The sequence below is a fragment of the Egretta garzetta genome, unplaced genomic scaffold (assembly GCF_000687185.1).
Source record: "Egretta garzetta isolate BGI_Z169 unplaced genomic scaffold, ASM68718v1 scaffold215, whole genome shotgun sequence".
NCBI lineage: Eukaryota > Metazoa > Chordata > Aves > Pelecaniformes > Ardeidae > Egretta > Egretta garzetta.
Genome location: NW_009259719.1, coordinates 5,520,479 through 5,536,979, shown reverse-complemented (window position 1 = coordinate 5,536,979; position 16,501 = coordinate 5,520,479). Strand labels below are relative to the sequence as shown.

The window sequence follows — 16,501 nt, the reverse complement described above, 5'->3', positions numbered from 1 at the left end:
TTGGGCCCCTCACTCCCAGAAGGACAGGGAGGGGCTGGGGCATGTCCAGAGAAGGGCAATGAAGCTGATGAAGGGTCTGGAGCCCAAGGCTGATGGGGAGCAGCTGGGGGACCTGGGGGTGCTCAGCCTGGAGAATAGGAGGCTGAGGGGAGACCTTATCGCTCCCTACAACTGCCTGACAGGAGGGAGTAGTGAGGTAGGGGTCAGTCTCTTCTGCCAAGTAACAAGAGATAAGACAAGAGAAAATGGCCTCAATTTGCATCAGGGGAGGTTTAGATTGGATATTAGGAAAAATTTCTTCACTGAAAGGGTTGTCAAGCACTGGAAGAGGCTGCCCAGGGAAGTGGAGGAGACCCTAACCCTGGAGGTATTTAACAGACGTATAACTGTGGTGCTGAGGGACCTCATTTAGCAGTGGGCTTGGCAATACTGGGTTAATGGTTGGACTTGATGATCTTAAAGGCCTTTTCCAATCTAAGCAACTCTATGACTCACCACACGGCCCCAGCGGTTCCAGATACTGTAGGCACCATCATGCTCAAGAAGCTGGATGATGTAGAACTTGTTGTTGTTGGCGCTGATGTTGGTCTGGTTCAGGGTGCAGTCGTAGTCCTCGTAGACCTACAGCGAGCAGCATTGCCCGGGCTGGCACCTGGGCAGCGTTTGGGGATTGGGGATGGGGAGAGCAGAGCTGTCCCAGCAGGGACGCAGGGGGGTCACAAGGAAAATTGGGGCTGCCCCCATGTCAGCAGGGTGGGAGCAGCCTTGGGACTCCCCCCATCCCTCCTGCCCACCATCCCAGCCCCTCTGGGTACCCCAGCCCTGCTCTCACCCGGGCACCTGGTGCTGTGCTCAGGGGGCACAGCCCATCGATGGTGGCGGGGAGCTTCTCCTTGGGCGCAGTTTTCAGGACTGCCAAGGTGGAGGTCCAGGCATCATCCTCCTCTCCCCCCTTTGCTTTCTTGCCCTTTCCATCCGGCTGCTTTGGGTGGGATGCCTGGCGCTTGGATGCCATGGCTGAGCCACACGCGTGGGGCCAGCGAAGCTGTAATCTCCCGGAAAAATCCTCAGGGAGAGCAGAGTGAGAGGCGAGAGATTCCAAGCTGTCTTTCCGGGAAAGCCTGGCTGGGCTGTGCTGGAGGAGGGGATAGGACCTCTCTCTCCAAAATGTCTCAGCCTTGCCCCTCTGCTCAGGGTGGGAGGCAGAGCCCCTTGGCACCCTCCAGCCCCCGAGGGAGCCCAAAGGGGAGACACAGCCCAATGACGTGCAGCTGGGGGGAGCACGGGGTGGGAGCACAGCTGCCTGCACAGCAAACTCAAAAGAGTTGGGAGAGGACGAGGGTCTGCCGGAAGGGGAGGGGGTGCTTGGAGAGCCTTGCCTGGCCCCCCCCCCCTCACCAGGGACTCCCAACCTGCAAGAGTGTGTCCCCAAGGCTCCGCAAGCCCTGTGCCCCCAGGGGTGTGCAGGAGAGCAAAGCATGCAATGCCCCTCCCAAACAAGCAATGCCCACCAAGTTCCCCTCAAGCCCAGTGAAGGGGTGCAGCACCCTCCAGGGCGAGGGCACAGTGCTTTGATTTGGGGAGGGGGGGTGGGGCTTGGGCAGCCCCTCATCTGCTGTCCCCTCCCCCCCCCCCGGTCCCAGCTGAGCAGGGGGTGCAAAGGGGCAGCTGAGCAGGGAGCAGCCGTGTCCTACCTGCTCCCGCTGCCCAAGGCCAGCAAGCCCAGCGCCAGGCACAGCCGGCCCCTGCCAAAGAGCCTTCGGGCAGGGCAGGCAGCCCCAAGCGAAAGCAGGCAGCAGGCAGGGGTGACAGCAGGAGCTGCTGTCACGCCCCTGGGCAGGCCACGCCCCCTGCGGCAGCGCCTGCCTGCCTGCCTGCCAGGCTGTCCCCGGCCAAGGGGCAACCCTGCTGCCGGCCGCCCCTCCAGCCAGCCCCCCTCTGCCATGCTCTGGGACAGAGAAAACGGTCTTGAAAGAGTTAAAGCCTGCATCATTTTGCATGTTAAATCTCTTTTCTTGGGTGCCTGCCAAACAGGCAGTGCTGAGGATGAGGCAGGGAGGAGGACCAGAGACTGGCATCTGAACATGGAGGGTTCACAGCAATCACTGCCTTCTCCTGCCTGCAGACTGCCTTGCTGTAAGAGGCGCCCGTCCCCGGGCAGAGGCAGAGCTGCCCTTCCTGCTGGGGTCACAGAGGGGACAATGCTGCTGACATGTCCCTATGCTGTGGCAGATCCCAGGCTCAGCCACATCAGCCAGAGGCAGCGCAGGCAAGGGGACAGCCCTGTGCCTTTGGGGCAGAAAAAGTGATTTAGTTTTCCCAAGGCAGGTGCTCCCCCAAAAGGACTGCAGCCCATGGAGGGGCCTGTGCCAGGGCAGGCGAGATGAGTGAGAAGGAAGGAGCGGCAGGAGGAGACCAGAGGCTCCCATCCTGCATGCCACCCACTGACTCACACAAGGAAAGGGGAAGGAGTGAATGCACCGTGGCGAGAACACAGGGAGTGGAGACCGCAAGCGGGAGGGGGAGGCGGTGGGTGGCGTCGAGTCTGGGGAAGGAAAGGTGCTCTCCTGAGCACTCCTTTTGCTTTATGTCTTCTTTGTTTCTCCATTCCTGCGTCCATAGCTAAAAGGCCCCTTCAGTGGGCCCACCACCCTCTTCAGAGTTTCCCCGCTTCCCACTTCTATAGTCAATAGCTCAATGCCCAAGTGGAAACCCATAAGGAGTGGTGTCCTGCAAGGATTCATGCTGGGACCTATTCAACATCTTCAACAACACAGACAGTGGGACTGAGCACCCCCTCAGCAAGTCTGAGGGTGACACCAAGCTGAGTGGTGCAGTCGATTTGCTTGAGGGAAAGGATGCCATCCAGAGGGACCTGGACAACCTGGAGGAGTTGGGGTTGTTCATCCTGGAGAAGAGAAGGCTCCAGGGAGATCTTACTGTGGCCTTTCAATGTGTAAAGAGGGAGACTCTTTACTGGGGCTTGTAGTGACAGGACAAGGGGCAATGGCTTGAAACAGAAAGAGGGCGGGTTTAGATTTGCCATAAGGTAGAAAAGTTTTGCGGTGGTGGTGGTGAGACCAGGTTGTCCAGGGAAGCTGTGCATTCCCCATCCTTGGAGGTGCTCAAGGTCAGGTTGGATGGGGCTTCGAGCAGCTTCCTCTAGTGGAAGACGCCCCTGCCCACGGCAGGGGGGTTGGACTGGATGATCTTTGAAGGTCCCTTCAACCCAAACCATCCCGTGATCCCATGATCCACAGGAAGGCACGGGGAAGGGGGCAGAAACCCAGCCGGGAGACTCCCCCCCCCCCGCGCGCCCTACAGCTCCCGGCGTGCCCCGCGGCGGGCTCCCGCCCTCCGCCTGCGCACCGCTTGGAAACTTCCAGGCGGCGGGCGCGGGGCCTTCTGGGTAGAAGACGGCCAGTCACCTCGGCGCCATTTTGTGGCGAGGGAGTGAGGGGTTGCGCGCGTGTGCTCGGCGCCCTGTGGTGGCGGTTAGCGCTGCGCTGCGTGCTTGCGGATTGTGGACGGCGTCATGGGCTCGGATAAGCGGTGAGTGTGGGCGAGGGGAGAGAGGAAGGAGGGCGGAATGGAGGGAGAGAGGGGAGGGGGCGGGCGGGCGGCCCCGCGGGGTGGGCGATGGTGGGGGTCGCTGCGGCCTCTTCGCGGTCTGAGCTCGGCCCGGTGTGCCCTGCAGCGTGAGCAGGACAGAGCGGAGCGGCCGCTACGGCTCCATTGTAGAGAGGGAGGACCGTGATGAGCGGGAGTCGCGCAGCCGGCGCAGGGACTCCGACTATAAGAGGTCCAGTGAGGAGCGCCGCGGTGACCGCTACGATGACTACCGCGACTACGACAGCCGGGACTACGATTGCCGGGACTACGCCAGCCGGGATTGCCGAGACTACGACAGTCGCGACAGCCGAGACTACGATAGCCGAGACTATGACAGAGACTACGATAGTCGCGACTACGATAGCCCTGAGGTGAGTGGGGCGGGCGACCCGGGCTGGAGCGGGGGGAGAGCAGGGAGGGGCCGGGGAGGGGGCGCTGGTGGCCTCGCCCCGGGGTCCGGGGACGAGCCTTCCTGGGGCCAGGGGAGCCCGGTGGCCGTGTTGGCATCCCGGAGGTTTGCTAGGGTGAAGGGGGGTGTGTGTGTTTGAGCTCGGCGTTCTGCCCGAGGCCGTCAGGACTAAGCCCGAGAAAGATGCTGGTATGGGGAGTTGGTGGTTTGGTTTTGTTTTGCTTTGTTTTTATGGCATTGCGGGGGCATGCTGCTAGAAATTGGCGGTGGTTAATTCTGGACGCTGCCTTCTCAGAGGGAGCGGGAGCGCAGGAACAGTGACAAATCAGAAGATGGTTACCATTCTGATGGCGACTATGGAGAGCACGACTACAGGAACGACATTAATGATGAGAAAGAAAGCAAAACCATCATGTTACGTGGCCTTCCCATCACAGTTACAGAGAACGATGTAAGTAGCCAGGAAGGGGCTTTGCTTTTCTTGCATCCTGGGAAATCTGCGGCTTTGTGTTGGCAGGTCTGTGTGGTAGTCGCTGCTGCCATTTTGTAGAAAGCTGCATCATGGTGGCCCCCTCTCCAATGTGTTGGTCGCGCTGCCATTTTGAATCCTAAAAGGATTTAAACTGTCACTGTTAAGTGACAGAGGTCAGTTGAATGTTAAGCAGTTTCTTTCAAACGGCACAATCTCTGAATGGTCTTTTTTTTTCATGTATGTTTGGATGCTTTCCCTAAGTGTGGATTTATAAACTACCTGCTGTTTTTTGCTCTTCCGCATAGAAGGGTAGAGGCAGATTTCTCTCTTCTCCCCCCTCCCTGTCCCACCGAGGTTGAGGGGAGGGGGAGAGAGGATGACAGGAGGTACTTGAATTTTTTTGGGTTTATGTTGAAGCCAGAAGCCCTGACTGGTGGGGTTACACACACACGCTGAGCTCCTCGGTGAAGTAAGGTGTTGCACAAAGCTGCTTTGTGTGGGTACAGCTGTGGAAGTCACAAAATGGCTGCTGAGGAGCTGACGGAGCAAGTACAAATCAGCTTGGTAGATGGTTGTCTTAACTTTTTTTGATAGAAAGATATTGAAGGTGATCAGCTTTGAGCTTTCTTTTTTATTATTATTTTAGATTTTTTTCTTTGCAGGATTATTTTGATTACCAAGATACAAGCCTATAACAAATGAGGGGCGGGGGAAACCTTGTGAAAGCTGAGTTATTTCAGCTTGTTTTCAGGCAGACTCCACCTCTGCCTCCGAGATCTTTGTGCACCGATTGCTAATAGGAGAATCCTCTTACACCATTAATGCGATGGAATTTTTTTTTTTTGCTTTTTTTTTTCTTGACTACCCTCCTAATATTGAGTGTTCTTTTTAATCATCGTGTGCTGGTCTAATATTTTTGGAAGTGCTTGATAAATTGTTGGCTCCTGCATCCAAATGAGACAACCCCGTCAGATGCTACACAGAACATTTCAGATTTTTTTTGTTTCTGAGGTATTAATGTTGTAGCCCTACAGTTCTGCAAATAACTATAGCATAATTTATGGGAAAGTTTTGATTCTGGACTCACCTTTAGAGTGTAGATGATACGTCTTGGAACTGCTAGTTTTGCTTAAGTTAACATCACTTAGGCGCTTCAGATTGTGTACGTATTTTCTGGCTTTTTCCACTTTTTTCATGAAAAACTACTTCAATTCAGGAGGTCTGTTCCAGTCAGCATGTCAATGGGCAGCTTCAAATCAGTTTTGAGTCTGCTGAGCAGCTCTTTTGTACATAGTGTAGTTGGAGTTCTGCAAGAGCTGCTGAAAAACCTCCTTTTGTCTTCTGCTCTGACATTAAAAAATTAACATGTTTTTTTCCTGTATGCCTCTCCACAGGAATTTATATAGCCTGTGCCACAACTTAAGCAGCTTTGTTATGGCCAAAGAACTGATGTCTCTTTAGCTTGTTCTGTGATGACACATTTTTCACAAATCTACTCTGTCCCCTGAAAAACAGAAGGGGAACTGTTAGAGGATGAGAACTGCAGGATGAAGCTTAAGAATATGTACGTCATGGAGCCTCGCAGTATAGTGTTCTTGTTTTCCTTTTCTAGGAGTCGGGGCATTTAGATATGCAGGGAGAGGGATGCCAGCAGTGTTCGTTATAAAAACTTCACAGTATTTGCCAAATCTTGCACAAATAAATTTGGAATACAAGATCATAGTGAATCAGATTCTGGAGGATTCGGTTGTCTCAGCGAAGATGACAGTTAAACGTTTTCTTTTGCTCTAATGTTGAGTTTTATGCTTCTGTTTACCTCTTGAATGTGCTGTAAGGTAGGCTGTTTCTGTGGCTGTCATAGTTGTCTGCCAAGATGTGAAAATTTAACTGTCTGATTAAAATCTCATGCAGATTCGGGAGCTTATTGAGTCCTTTGAAGGTCCTCAGCCTGCAGACGTGAGGCTGATGAAAAGAAAGACAGGTGAGAGCTCTTAATCCAGTTTTTGACATCACCTTCCTCTTCCCCAGCCCAAAAGAGTATCCAGAATTGTCCCCAAACTGCAAGCACATGCAATAAAAAAAAAAAAAAAATAAAAAGGTTTGCCATGGCTAAGGAATGTGGCTTTTTGGAAGACTTTTAGATAGCTGGTCGACATGTTAAAAGAAGTCTGCAGGGGGTTTTGTTAACAGGTATTGGTAAGTAATACTAGTATAAACCCATTTAATAGTATGTAGTCTGTTGCATGGTTACCTTTAAACATGGATTCAAATCAAGTGAAATGTAGCCAGTTAAGGGAGCTTGGTTCCTTGCCATGGCAAAAATAACGAGCAGATCCCAGCAGTTGACGTCGCATTTGTAAAGCTGCTTTGTCATGAAGTAATGAAGCAGTTGGAGAGAGATTCACCTGTTTTAAAGGAACTGACTAACACAAGTATCCCGTCTATATCTGAATGCTGTCTCTAGGTGTAAGCCGTGGTTTCGCCTTCGTGGAGTTTTATCACTTTCAAGATGCTACCAGCTGGATGGAAGCCAATCAGGTTGCTTCACTCACCAAGTCTAGTTATTCCTGAAAATGGAACAAGTCTGTACAGTTTAAAAAAAAAAAAAAAAAAAAAAGGAAAAAAGAAAAAAAAGGTGGAAGGAGTGGTTTGTTCCATAACAGTGATTTAAAAGAATAAAAGCTTTGTATATATTAAAATCTGTAACAGTAGGACAAAATACCTGTTAACATCAGGAGAGAAAATTAGCTATTTGGAGCACTCCCTGGTAAGATGTGCCATTGTTTTAAATTACTTGGTTTCAATTTAATTGGCTCATGAAGGTTTACCAAGTAGTCCTTAAAAAAAATCCTAATTTATTTCCACCTGATGTTTCTTTCTCTATTGCCAGAGAAAGCACCAGATTTCTGCATTACATTGGTATTAACCCTGAAAGAGAAGTAGCAGTTCATGGCTGTAGTGTGTTTCCCCTAGGTAAAGGGGGAGAACTGGCTCTTCTAGAGAACAAGCATGTTTATTCCAACTAAATTTGATACAGAGTGAGTCCTTGCATACATTATGCTGGCTTTTTTGGAGCATGACTTGATAAGGAGCAAAAAGGTGATGAGTCCTCTAGTTTCTTTTCCAGTGAAATTTTCCCATTGCACTGCAGTTTCAGTGGCTTTTGCTCCTTTTTGAATATTCATAATCTGTTTTAACAACAGAACTTCAAAATACTCTCAAAGTGAGCAAAGTGTATTAAGTCTCTTTTTTTAAACAACTGAGTATTGCGAAGGTCCCTGGGCAGCATGAGGAACGGTGTTCCGCTCTGTTGGTGTTAGGCGTAAAGAAATGGCACCGTAATGGGATTCATGGGCAGTCACCTGCAGTGGATGGAAGGTGTCATGTGCCTTACACTGGAATAGAGTTGCACATGTCCTGTACCATGGGTGATTTCTCCAGCCAGAGAGCAGCATTCAAATTCTGTTTCCCTGACATGCTGCTCGGTAGGGTTGGTGGATGCAGTGGAAAGATTTGCATCAAGAAATTAATGCTGAGCATATTTTCAGAAATGAGATAATTTTAATATATACAAAGCTGTACTGATGCATAATTTATTGAAACGTATTCAAATTCACTCCAGTAACCAGCCACCCTAGTAGTAGGGAAAATGTAGAATCTCCCCAGCAGCCCGGTTGCTGACTGTTAGATGAAAGAATGATGCATTGCAACTATGCCAGCAGCTTTGTTTCTATGTGTGCATATCCAGTGAGTGCTGGGCCCTCCAACCCTCCCTCCTGCCGGTAGGAGAAATGGCTTTGCCCTATTTAGTTGTGCAGAATGTGAGAGCCTTATTCATGCTACGTGCTACATCTGTCAGACCCTGTTATCAGAAAAGCCACCAGTCCTGGCACTTCTGTGGTACCTCTGCAGTAAGCCAACCTGCTATAAAAATAGTTCTTTTAAAATGTCTGGGGTTCGACCGCTAATCTGTGCTTCCTCAGACGTACTTCCACCTGTTTGACTAAAATACGTTGATGGCCATATTTTGAAAGGGCATTCTGCATACCCACGCTTGGCACAGTGTGAGGCTGAGAATCGAGGCTTCTTAAATGTAAATTCCTAACTCCTCTAAAGTCGGAGTGAGAGGACATGCTGAAAGCATTATGAACTTTTCCTGCCCCTGGAGAAGCTTCATTTGCAGTCTAGTTACTCGTTTTAGAGAGCTCCTGCCTGAATGAAGAACACAAACCTCTCGTGCAGGCTTCCAATTGAACTGATGCATTAGTCAAAGGAAACCACTCTGAGTTACGTTTCAGTTGATGGCACTTGTAATCCAGCCTCCAAGGAGTCTAAGCAGGGTCCCTTTGGGAGGAAATTACTGTATTTTTCAAAGGGACACTTCTGAAGAAAGTGCTTGGAAAAGTAATGCAAATGTGGTTGTTAAAAGGTCTGGGGTGTTTGGAGTAGGGGAAGAAGTGAAGCAGTCACCTAAGGACACGTTTAAAAAGTCGCTCAGTGCTATACCAGAAGTGAATAGAAATGTGGGGGCAAAGAGACTCCTAAAAATGTGTTAATCCTGAACGCAGCAAGTTAGGACTTTGTCTCCTTCGAGACAGTTCCTGGTTCCATGTCAGCGTTTAGTGTTTGGCAGCTTTTTCAACACTCCCTGATTCCGTTTATCTTTGCTCCACATCCCATTCTCTTACTGCCCTCGTCCTCCTCTCTGCAGGATTGGATGGGCAGGGTGTAGGTGGCGGTGGTTGTCCTCCACATCCTCCCCATATGTTGTCCATTTAATTCAGGAGCACTGATTCCTCCGAAGGGTGCTCTGCCATGGGAAAATGGACATGTGTACCTCGATACAGGAATAATTGAAACCACTTTTTTTGCAGAAAAAGCTGGTGATTCAAGGGAAGCAGATTGCGATGCACTACAGCAACCCCAGGCCTAAATTTGAGGACTGGCTTTGCAACAAGGTACAGTGCATGTTTTTATTTGAGGGAGTTTGACTTGGTTTCGGTGCTTCTCCCCAGCTCAGTGGTTTGAACAAAGCAATACACCATTCAGGCGCACTTGTACTGCCGGTCCGTATGACATCTTAGGAATACTAAGGCATAGGAACAAAAAGGGTTTGTAGCTCTGGTGGCAAAGTAGTTCCTATGCCTGTAAATTGAAGGCCTCACAGTTAAAATAACAGAGTAATTCAGGAGGACTAGGAAAAATGTAGCTGGGATGTTCTGAACAGCAGCTGTGATGTGGACAAGGGTGGCTTTTGCTGTTCTTGATTACTCTGGCGCGTTTAGCTTCGTTGAGGTACTTCGCATGAATGTCTTGTTTTCACTGTTGTACAGCAAATGCTAGAATGGTTACAAATTACCTGAGTTCTTAATTAGGCCTCTCTTGTTCCTCATAGTGCTGCCTTTACAACTTCAGAAGGAGGCTAAAATGCTTCCGCTGTGGAGCGGACAAATTCGGTATGTTACACTGATCTCTTTGGCTGTGTTTGATTTTTGGGGGACTGTGTAGGTCCATGTGGGTCCTAGGCTGGCTTCTGAAATGGGGTTTGAGTGAGTGAGCTGTATTGTGACTAAAGTATTTTCCTCTTCCTACGAAGATTCGGAACAGGAGGTGCCACCTGGAGCAGCAGAAGCCGTTCAGTCTGTGGATTATTACTGTGATAGTAAGTTACCTTTGACTTAAGTGTTTGATATGAAATGGTACTAAATGGGTACTAAAATCCTTCCTGTACCTCGGACTGCCCACCGAAGAACTTGAAGTACTCTGGCAAGCTGTTATGTGCACAGCTAATGTACTTTTCTTTTCTTGTCAGCCATCATTCTCCGAAACATTGCTCCTCACACAGTAGTGGAATCCATCATGACTGCCTTGTCTCCATACGCATCTCTGGCAGTCAATAATATTCGTCTTATCAAAGACAAGCAGACTCAGCAAAACAGAGGCTTTGCGTTTGTGCAGCTGTCTTCTGCCATGGTGAGGGCCTTCCTGGTGTTTTGGAGAGAAATGGCTTGTTAATGAGCTGCTGAAGCTTTTTGAGCCTTTGAGGTGGCTGAAGGACCGCCCCAGTTCACCAAGGGTTAATTGACACTCAGCATGTCAAAGCCTTTCACCATTAGCTCCAGTTTGGAGAGAAGGGGGTAGGGTTTTGTGAGCACATTGAAAAGCTATTTCCGTAGCAGAGTGCTGTTCTGGATTGAAGGCTAGCTTCACACTTGGATCACAAAAATTGGTCTGGGATCCTGTTTTGATCACAAAAATTAAGGGCTGGGGCACAGAATGTGGGAGAAGGTGCTCAGAATTGGGCTGCTTTCACCTTGAGAAGGAGGAGGAGGGGGATATTGCCGCTCTCTGCGGCATCCAGTGGGAGGGTGTAGGGACAGCAGAGACACATTCTTCTTGAGGATACACGGGGTTAGGAACGTAGGCAACAACCATAAATTGAAACGTGGGAAATTGCAGTGGAGGTGTTGGTGTTCTTGCAGCTTTAGCTGCTCTCAGTGGCATGTATGTGAAAAGATGGAGCTTTGGAAACTTGTGAATCCTCCTCAATAAGCTACCTTTCATAATAATGAATATTTGTCATTGTAGGATGCTTCTCAACTGCTGCAGATTTTACAAAGTCTTCAGCCACCATTAAAAATTGATGGCAAAACAATTGGTGTTGACTTTGCAAAGAGTGCCAGAAAGTAAGTTCTGATAAAGTTGATTATTGCCACCCACCCCCACCCCCCTGCTTTATATTAAAGATTTGTAGTTGTCACCTGGGCTTTTATTAAGATTACTGGCACTCCACTGTTTTGCTTCCCTTAAGTGTCTTGTGTTGCATGCGTCCTGCTCTTCATTGTGTGTGAGGAGAGTGAAAGCAGTGTTTCCTACCCCCTATTGCCAGTCCTCTGAAGATAACATCATAACTGCTTGTGTACGCAGCGTGCTTGTTTCCTTGGAGACCTAGTGACTTGTTCTTGATTGTACAGCAGTGAGCCTAAAGCCCCTTTACTTGCCAAGCAGTGCTTTGGCTCGTTCATTACAATCAGAATGTTTGTAACTGCTAAGAAATCCACGTGTAAGGGCATGCTCTACCTCCTTACATAGGAAGACATGTCAGAAAAAAGCAGCAGGTACTCAGATGTGTGATTTTTGTGGTTACAGAGACTTGCTTCTCCCGGACGGTAACAGAGTCAGCGCCTTCTCTGTGGCAAGCACAGCCATTGCTGCAGCTCAGTGGTCGTCCACTCAGGTATGATTTGGAGGCTGTTGCTCATAGTCCTGCTTCCCTGAACATGAAAATGTAGAGCGTGTGACTTCACTGCCAGCCACTTGCTTGGGTGAACAGACCAAAGCTGCTCTGACAGTTAGGCTGGAGCCTAAGCAGTGTTGAAATGCTTAAATGCAGTAACTTACCTCTCCCTGACAAAAATTACCTGCTCGAATTTCAGCCACAGACTGGAGAAGGCAGCACCCTTGACTACAGCTACCTCCAGTCAGGACAGGAGGGCTACACACAGTATGCTCAGGTTAGTCCTGGCGGTTGTGTTCTAACTGGTAGGTGGTTGTAGTTTGGGTGTCTGCTTATCTTGTGTTGTCATTCATTTCCCTTCGCAGTACTCCCAGGATTATCAGCAGTACTACCAAAACCAAGGAGGAGTGTTGGACACAGACACAGCTACCATATCAGGTAGTACTTCTGACACGTGGGAGGTGCTACTGTTTGTAATGATAATTTTGCAATAGCGGTATTGTACCTTAGCCTTAGTTAGTTTGCTGGGTAAAGGGAGGCTTGGCTCATTTTGCTCTTGGGATGTCTGAATGGGTACATGTTACTGGAGAACCATAACAAATTTGTTCAAGTGGGACCTCTAGTCTGCAAGATGAGAGAGCAGCCTCTGTTTCAGACTATTGACAAAAGCCTTGAACTCATGAGAACTGTAAGCAGCTTTAGACAAATCTTCAACACTAGCAGCTGTCAGAGGCCAGGATTCACTGACTTTGGGAGCAAAATATTTCCTCCTGAAAAGGAAACTATTCCGTGTCTGGGTAGAAAATACCCACTGTGTATCTGTCTCCTTTTGAATGTTTATTGCCTTGTTTGGCTGCTAGAGCTGGAATTAGGAGCCGAATCTGTAAACAAAGTAATTTTAGCCCTAGGATGAAGTTTGTTTTATAAGTTAGTTGGCTTACCCATTGCTGCTCTGTGTTGGCAGGAGCTCCGGTCACTACCACCACAGCTGCAGTTGTGTCCCAGAGTCCTCAGTTATATAATCAACAGACAAACTCACCTGACTCTCCGGTAATTACTGCACTAATTACTCCTTGCTTTCAATACCAGAGTTATATGGGATATCTGGCTTACCTGTGGCCTTTGCTCTTTGAAGTGGGTGTACAGCAAAGCTGCTGAGTGTCCATGGGTTATTCACAGTGCTTGTGGTCATAAGTCATCTGCCATTTCTTTTTCTGTGATATAGTTTTGTGCTTTGTTAAAGGTGAATGCTAAGCGTGCTGGTGAAGAGGAGCTAGCTGTTACATGCGTGGTGTGGGCTGCTCGTGCCTTGGCTCACTGTCCTTGTTATTTTGCACATCAGTGACAGATTTTTTAATTGAGGTTCCTGGTTTGGGTTTTTTTTTTTTTTCAGACACAATCAGCACCACCTACCACTAGCACTCAGGCACAGACGGCTCCCCCGACTGGCGTAGTCCCTGGAACCAAGTACGGTAAGCACTTGGGAGTTGCTCTTGGGGACAGATACCTGTCACTGTATAGCAAGGGAGAGACTTGGCTTTGGCCGAATGCTCTATCACCGTATGTCAGTGGTGAAGCTGTCCCTGGAGAGTATCCTGCATGGGTGATTAAGAGCCCTTTACAGGCATGTCTGCTGTTGTGGCTGCTAAAAATCTCAAGAGTTTTACCTGAAATGTAGAAAGATACCTGTCTGAATTCGACTGGAACGACCGTGTCCCACACTTCAATTTTTTTACAGCTGTCCCTGACACTTCCACCTACCAATACGATGAATCTTCAGGATATTATTATGATCCTATAACAGGGCTCTACTATGATCCTAATTCCCAGGTAAACACAAGTTCTTCCCACTTGTCTTAACTGTTAAGGTCCATTAGTTCCCTGTTTCTCATCATATGAGTGAAATTAGCTTTGAGGTGTGCAAAATGCCGAATGTAGTGTATAACTCTCAGCATTGTGCCTGGGGCTGGGACTTGACTTCCCTCTGGTGTAGCCCTTTGTTTTTCTCTCCTTAATATTCCTCCCAGTTTGGCCCATACAGGATTAGCAGTTGTCACAGACACTGTAATCAAGCTTTTTCATTGCTGAGTGCCCAGGGAAATGCACCCGGCTCTGGTGGGTTGTCTCTCTGGAGAGGCAAATGGTTCTCCACAGTGCTGTTGGGCAGAACACCTGTGTTTGGGGACAGAGGCTTCAGCCACTTCGTACCTTTTGACTCCTTTGTGGAGTCTTCAGAACTCATTCGGACTCTGCAAAGTGCCTTCCTGTTTGATGCGGTAGTCTGAATCAGGCGGCTTGCTTGGATTCTGCCTTGGACTCTAGGCTTGTAGGGGGAGATCAGCTGTCTGACTCGCTCTCCCTCTCTCCGCAGTATTACTACAATGCCTTAACCCAGCAGTACCTTTACTGGGATGGCGAAAAGGAGACCTACATGCCTGCTGCAGAAGGTATCACATACCAACAAACAGCTACCACAACCACCACCAAAGAAGTGAAGGAGAAGAAGGAGAAGCCTAAGAGTAAAACAGCTCAACAGGTAAAAGATACACTGGGTTCATAACTGGGCTAAATTCTTGGTTCATAACTGGGCTAAAGTCTTCTGTGGAACAGGATAATAGTTCTCTTTCTTCATGACAAAGGAAATACTAGGTTATTTGGTGGGGTGCATGCCTGCAATTTGCAGGCATTGTAGAGGGCTGAGGAGAGGTGGAGTTGGCAAGGCTTCAGAGCAGAAATAAGCTCTGCATAGGAGGAACGCATATGGAATCATGCCAGGACCAGTGGGAGTATAACTGAGCCGTCACTTAGAGGATTAGCTTGGTAAGAAGGGTTTGTACAGTAAAACAAGCAAGGGAGCTGCGGTGTCTTTGAACACTGTATACAGGGAAACAGCTGCACTACATCCAGTGTCCTGTGATGTAAAAATAAAAGGTTGTTCTGGAAACTATATGCAAGATTGAACCTGTGTCCTAGGAGATGGATAGCTGTGAGGGGAGCTGTCTGAGCAAACCACTCTGCATTTCAGATTGCTAAAGACATGGAGCGCTGGGCAAAGAGTTTAAACAAGCAGAAAGAGAACTTCAAGAACAGCTTCCAGCCACTGAGCACCAGGGAGGAGGAGCGGAAAGAGTCAGCGGCAGCAGATGCAGGCTTTGCTCTCTTTGAGAAAAAGGTGAAGGTGCTGGCGGTAGCGTGCAGTGGGGTGTGGTATGGCAGGGCTTGGTGCTCATGGCATTCTTGTCTCGTCCAGGGAGCTCTGTCTGAGAGACAGCAGATCTTGCCAGAGGTGATGAAAAACGGGGACGATGAAAATCCGCTGAAGGTGAGTATGGGATACGTGACAGAGGTATTCCCAGAGGTTACTGATAAAGCACTTTAGAGGAGATCTAGCAGATACTTGCTTTCCAGCCTGGATTTCCATGGTGTCATTTGTAGAAGGCTGTGGCGGTTACAGTGGTCCAGTGCAAGTGCAGTAGGGCTTGGGTGACAGATACGCTGAGAAAAGTTGTGATTTCTTCTAGCCCCAAGAGCTCAGTTGAGGTTTTGATGTTTCTAAAAACTCTGTACTTGAATTATTGTTTGGCTCGTGGGAACGAAGTCTTGCAGCCACTGTAGTGGTTCTTGAGAGTTGCATTTCATCCTTGGTAATGAGAGAGTGATGCCTCTCCTGTGCAACAACCACGTCTACGGCCTCTGTGTTCTCTTTCTGGGCTCTCCTCTGGACCATGGTGATGTCGTTGTGCTCCCCATAACGCTGTCCTTCCTTTCCAGCGTGGCCTCGTGGCTGCCTACAGTGGTGATAGCGATAACGACGAGGACTTGCTGGAAAGAATGGAGAATGAGGAGGAGAAGCTGACTGACTGGAAGAAGATGGCTTGTCTGCTGTGTCGAAGGCAGTTCCCAAACAAAGATGCTCTGATTCGGCACCAGCAGCTGTCCGACTTGCACAAGGTAGATGCGCTGTGCTGTCAGGAGCATACTTGGTTGCCATAATTCAGGGTGCAAAGCAAAGCCGTGATGCATGTTGCTGTTAGGAAGAGTGTTCCTCTTAAAGCAAAAACAGCTGCAGGTGGATTGTCGCTCTCCCAGAAGTCAGCCGCTTACATAAAAAAGCTGTTGTGCATTTATGATGTTAATGCAAATCTCTCTTTGTTTCAGCAAAACATGGATATCTATAGGAGATCAAAGCTTTCAGAGCAGGAGCTTGAAGCCTTGGAGCTGCGTGAGAGAGAGGTCAGTGTTGAGATGAGCAGATGGGTCGCTAATGGAAAACCTACACAGATGATAATGTTGAGCTCTCCTTATCCTGACACACGTCACTCGAGATAATCCTCATAAGCCAGCCCCTTCTTGGGCCAGGGTTCAGCGCTGCCCTGTGACTTGGAGAGGTGTCCCATGTCCCACAGCCACTGCGTGGCAGGAAAGGGTCCTTCTGCCTCCAGCTCAGGGCTGCCAGACCGGGACCAGAAACCTTTGAGGGGCAATCAGTGGCTAATCCAGCAGGTGCTGGGCTCTTCTACTCCAGTGCTGGTGCCAGTGTACTCCAGGGACTTGGTCTGAGGCTCTCCTTTCTGTGGTGTTAGTCACACTGTGTTTTAGCAGGCTGCAGCAGACAGTATTCTATCACAGCAGGCGTTTCGCTTACTTCCATAGCTCAAAGATGAACAAAAGTGTTTAAATCAGTACTAACTCTGGTTACCTCACGCAGATGAAATACAGAGACAGAGCAGCCGAGAGGCGGGGGGAGAAGGGCACCCCCCGAACCCCCGGG

General features: G+C 49.1%; 2 protein-coding genes across 3 annotated transcripts in view; one reads left to right on the top strand and one right to left on the bottom strand.

Moving 5' to 3' along the window:
- Window positions 1–1,015, bottom strand: part of PARP3 (poly(ADP-ribose) polymerase family member 3) — an 8,592-nt gene extending 7,577 nt beyond the window's left edge. Inside the window, exons 1-2 of the mRNA XM_009639255.1 lie at window positions 833–1,015; window positions 496–621 (exon numbers count right to left, since the gene is read on the bottom strand). Of these exons, the coding sequence (XP_009637550.1) occupies window positions 496–621; window positions 833–1,015 (309 nt within the window). The remainder of the gene's footprint in view (window positions 1–495; window positions 622–832) is intronic.
- Window positions 1,016–3,391: 2,376 nt separating this feature from the next.
- Window positions 3,392–16,501, top strand: part of RBM5 (RNA binding motif protein 5) — a 14,344-nt gene continuing 1,234 nt past the window's right edge. The window contains exons 1-22 of one of the 2 annotated variants that reach the window (XM_035894682.1): window positions 3,392–3,552; window positions 3,698–3,983; window positions 4,317–4,472; window positions 6,405–6,474; window positions 6,958–7,031; window positions 9,368–9,451; window positions 9,889–9,949; window positions 10,090–10,155; window positions 10,306–10,466; window positions 11,082–11,179; window positions 11,643–11,730; window positions 11,930–12,007; window positions 12,096–12,168; window positions 12,695–12,780; window positions 13,124–13,202; window positions 13,469–13,560; window positions 14,102–14,266; window positions 14,756–14,902; window positions 14,981–15,052; window positions 15,502–15,681; window positions 15,889–15,963; window positions 16,439–16,474. In XM_035894682.1, coding sequence (XP_035750575.1) covers window positions 3,536–3,552; window positions 3,698–3,983; window positions 4,317–4,472; window positions 6,405–6,474; window positions 6,958–7,031; window positions 9,368–9,451; window positions 9,889–9,949; window positions 10,090–10,155; window positions 10,306–10,466; window positions 11,082–11,179; window positions 11,643–11,730; window positions 11,930–12,007; window positions 12,096–12,168; window positions 12,695–12,780; window positions 13,124–13,202; window positions 13,469–13,560; window positions 14,102–14,266; window positions 14,756–14,902; window positions 14,981–15,052; window positions 15,502–15,681; window positions 15,889–15,963; window positions 16,439–16,474 — 2,244 coding nt within the window. In that variant the 5' untranslated portion in view covers window positions 3,392–3,535. The remainder of the gene's footprint in view (window positions 3,553–3,697; window positions 3,984–4,316; window positions 4,473–6,404; window positions 6,475–6,957; window positions 7,032–9,367; window positions 9,452–9,888; window positions 9,950–10,089; window positions 10,156–10,305; window positions 10,467–11,081; window positions 11,180–11,642; window positions 11,731–11,929; window positions 12,008–12,095; window positions 12,169–12,694; window positions 12,781–13,123; window positions 13,203–13,468; window positions 13,561–14,101; window positions 14,267–14,755; window positions 14,903–14,980; window positions 15,053–15,501; window positions 15,682–15,888; window positions 15,964–16,438; window positions 16,475–16,501) is intronic. The other variant, XM_035894681.1, reaches the window with a different exon arrangement.